General features: G+C 31.9%; 1 protein-coding gene across 1 annotated transcript in view; it reads left to right on the top strand.

The window, feature by feature from the left end:
• LOC111711880 (ADP-ribosylation factor-like protein 16) overlaps positions 1-3065 on the top strand; it is a 5955-nt gene that overhangs the window by 2042 nt on the left and 848 nt on the right. The window contains exons 3-5 of the mRNA XM_023486339.1: positions 784-866; positions 2450-2580; positions 2794-2854. Coding sequence (XP_023342107.1) covers positions 784-866; positions 2450-2580; positions 2794-2854 — 275 coding nt within the window. The remainder of the gene's footprint in view (positions 1-783; positions 867-2449; positions 2581-2793; positions 2855-3065) is intronic.

A 3065-nucleotide genomic window follows, 5' to 3' on the forward strand; every position in this document is an offset into this window, starting at 1 on the left:
TTTTTAGGCACTTTGTCAAAAGCCTTTGAGAAGTCTAAAAATATAATGTCCATAGAATGACCTTCATCCTGCAGGCTGGTTATGACCTCCAGAAACTCCAATAAGTTAGTAAGGCAAGACTTCTGCTTCATAAAACCATGTTGACTGGGGTTAATAAGATTATTTTTCTGTAAATGGTCGACAATTTTATCCCGTAAGCACAGATGTAATGCTTGTAAGGGTTTCCCCTGCTTAGATATGCAATGATGAACGTTGAGGTTTGATACTTGATTTAGTTTCAGATAATTTTGACTTTCCCCAGAAAATCATGCAAATCCCTCGCCAAATTTTAAAACCACTAAAATCCCAGCTTTGAACTTAAGATCGGATTGAAAATATGTGAAAGTTTAATGCACATATACACATGTTTTGAACTAATTTGAAATGAAATCTGAAAAAGAGGCCCCGCTATGAACCCCCCAGACCGGCTCCAGGCGCAGGAAGCACCTTCCCACCCCTGATCTAACTGGATCTTTATACAATTACTCCATTGTCATGGGATAAAAAGGAGATACATTCCAGCCAGTTGGCTCATCAATTAACACCATTGGTCGGTTTACGACACTTCAGGAAAAAATTCGAGAGAGCGTTAACCTCCAACTAATAAACTACAAATTCAAGTGGGAAACATGTTATTCTAAACTGTTAAACGCTGAATCTGTAAAAATAACCGAGTCCTATCAGAGCGGGGTAATTTTTAGATTTATTTTTTATTTATTTCTGATTTAACGATGTTGCATAAAGGAAACCCTGCCAACTACAGGAGTTAATATATTCAACTTGGAGTTCAAGAAACCTGGAAACAAAACCAAAACAGTTTCAATAAGGTAATAAAAGGATAATAATTATATAATCTAAGTTGCTGTTTAAATAAACTAGGCTTTTAGGGTGCTTCGCGCTCATCTTCTATTTCAATTTCTGTGAGCATATTCTCCGTGTACAATATAAAACAATGAAATTCGCGGATTTAATAATATTTTTTCGTGGATTTTAAAATTTTATATACATCCTAAGTTTTTTAATTTTAAGAATAGTTTAATAGGATAATAATTATATATTGTAATGAGTTGCAATTTAAATAAATAGTTTAATAAGGTAATAGCAGGATAATAATTACACATTGTAGTGAATTGTAATTTTAAATAAGGTAACACTAGGATAATAATAATAATATACTGTAATGAGTTGCAATATAAATAAATAGTTAATAAGGTAATAGTAGGATAATAATTACACACAGTAGTGAATTGTAATTTTAAATAGGGTAATACTAGGACAAAAATAATATACTGTAATGAGTGGCAATTTAGTATAAATAGTTTAATAAGTTAATAGCAGGATAATAATTACACATTGTAGTGAATTTTAATTTTAAATAAGGTAACACTAGGATAATAATTATATACTGTAATGAGTTGCAATATAAATAAATAGTTGATAAGGTAATAGCAGGATAATAATTACACACTGTAGTGAATTGTAATTTTAAATAGGGTAATGCTAGGATAATAAAAATATGCTGTAATGAGTTGCAATTTAATATAAATAGTTTAATAAGTTAATAGCAGGATAATGATTACACATTTTAGTGAATTGTAATTTTATATAAGGTAATATTAGGATAATAAAAATATACGGTAATGAGTTGCAGTTTAAATAAATAGTTTTTAGTTTAAATAAATTGTCAGTGGTGTATAGGGGAAGGGGAAGGGTTGATCTAAGCTGGTTCTGAGTAGTGTATGGAATGTTACTAAAGTTTTCAGTCGATAAATGGGTTGATCACTTTTTATTAGGTTAATTGTCTAAAAGTATTGAACATTGTGAGAAGTGTGTTGATTAGATTTCAAATCGGTGAAGGGGTTCACAAGTTATGATTGGAAACACAAAAAAACAGATAAACAGACAAAAAAAAAACAATAATCTCTATATAATAAAGCTTTTCGCTCATCTATAAATAATTGTATAATCATATGTGTTAGCTGGCCAAACGGCTGAAGCTAATTGGCTGACATTTTTTAAGGGAACCCTTGAGTAATCTTTGGGGTAACAACAGTGGCGCAACTAGAAGTTGTGTGAGGGGCGGGGGCCAAATAAAATTTTGAGAAATTGTGCGCGAAACGTCAAAGAAAAATTTTGGTATTTTTTCTTCCTTGACAAAATTTGATAGAAGATAGTCCGCAATCATGGGGGGGGGGGGGCGAGAGGGAGGCGAAATTTGCTGAGAGGGGGCCCCCCTAGTTGCGCCACTGGGTAACCTAGACTAAAAAATATTTATTTTTTTCAAAATAATATTTTTTTTAATTAAAAATTTTTTTCAAGTGCATTTAAAATTTTACGAGCAACGCTGGGCACTTAGGATAGTTACTTTATATTACAAAAAAAATTTGTTTAAAAAAAGATATATGTGTAGGGAGCTAGGAGGTATCCTATGTCCACTGTGGAGCTCATATCTAGAAAAAGAGATATATATTATCTATGTTGTGGATTCAGCAAATTTGGGTCAAGTAGCCCAAGTGGGTTGCACTCTAGGCAATATTATAGGTAACTAACTTCGACAATTTTACTATTTAAAAGAAGTCTTTTTATAAATTTTTACAAAGTAAGTCAATTAAAAAAAGTTTCTCCTTAAAAATTTATGTTCCAGCTCTTAAAAAATATTCATATTAAATTTTGGAGAAAAGAAAAATAAAAGGTATTTTTCCAAATCTTAAAAAATGTATTCCACGGATAGTTGTTATAAATAAAAATGTTTAGGTATTCTAGAGAAAAACAGCGCACAACTACAGAGACAAGCAAAGCTTTGTGTTGTTTTCAGGCACACATTTATCTTTTAAAGGCATTGTTCAGAATCAGATATTTGAGAAAAGACGACGGGAATGTGAAATGCGCCAAAAATGTTGGTCTGTAATGTTACTGTACTACTGTACTGTCTTGGAGGAATTTAAAAATCTCGGTGCTAGAAAAAAAGTCAAAATTCGGGGTTAAATTGTTCAAAAATCACATCCGGTGGGGGGGGGGGGGGGGGA

Source organism: Eurytemora carolleeae, unplaced genomic scaffold (assembly GCF_000591075.1).
Source record: "Eurytemora carolleeae unplaced genomic scaffold, Eaff_2.0 scaffold1215, whole genome shotgun sequence".
Classification (NCBI taxonomy): Eukaryota; Metazoa; Arthropoda; class Copepoda; order Calanoida; family Temoridae; genus Eurytemora; species Eurytemora carolleeae.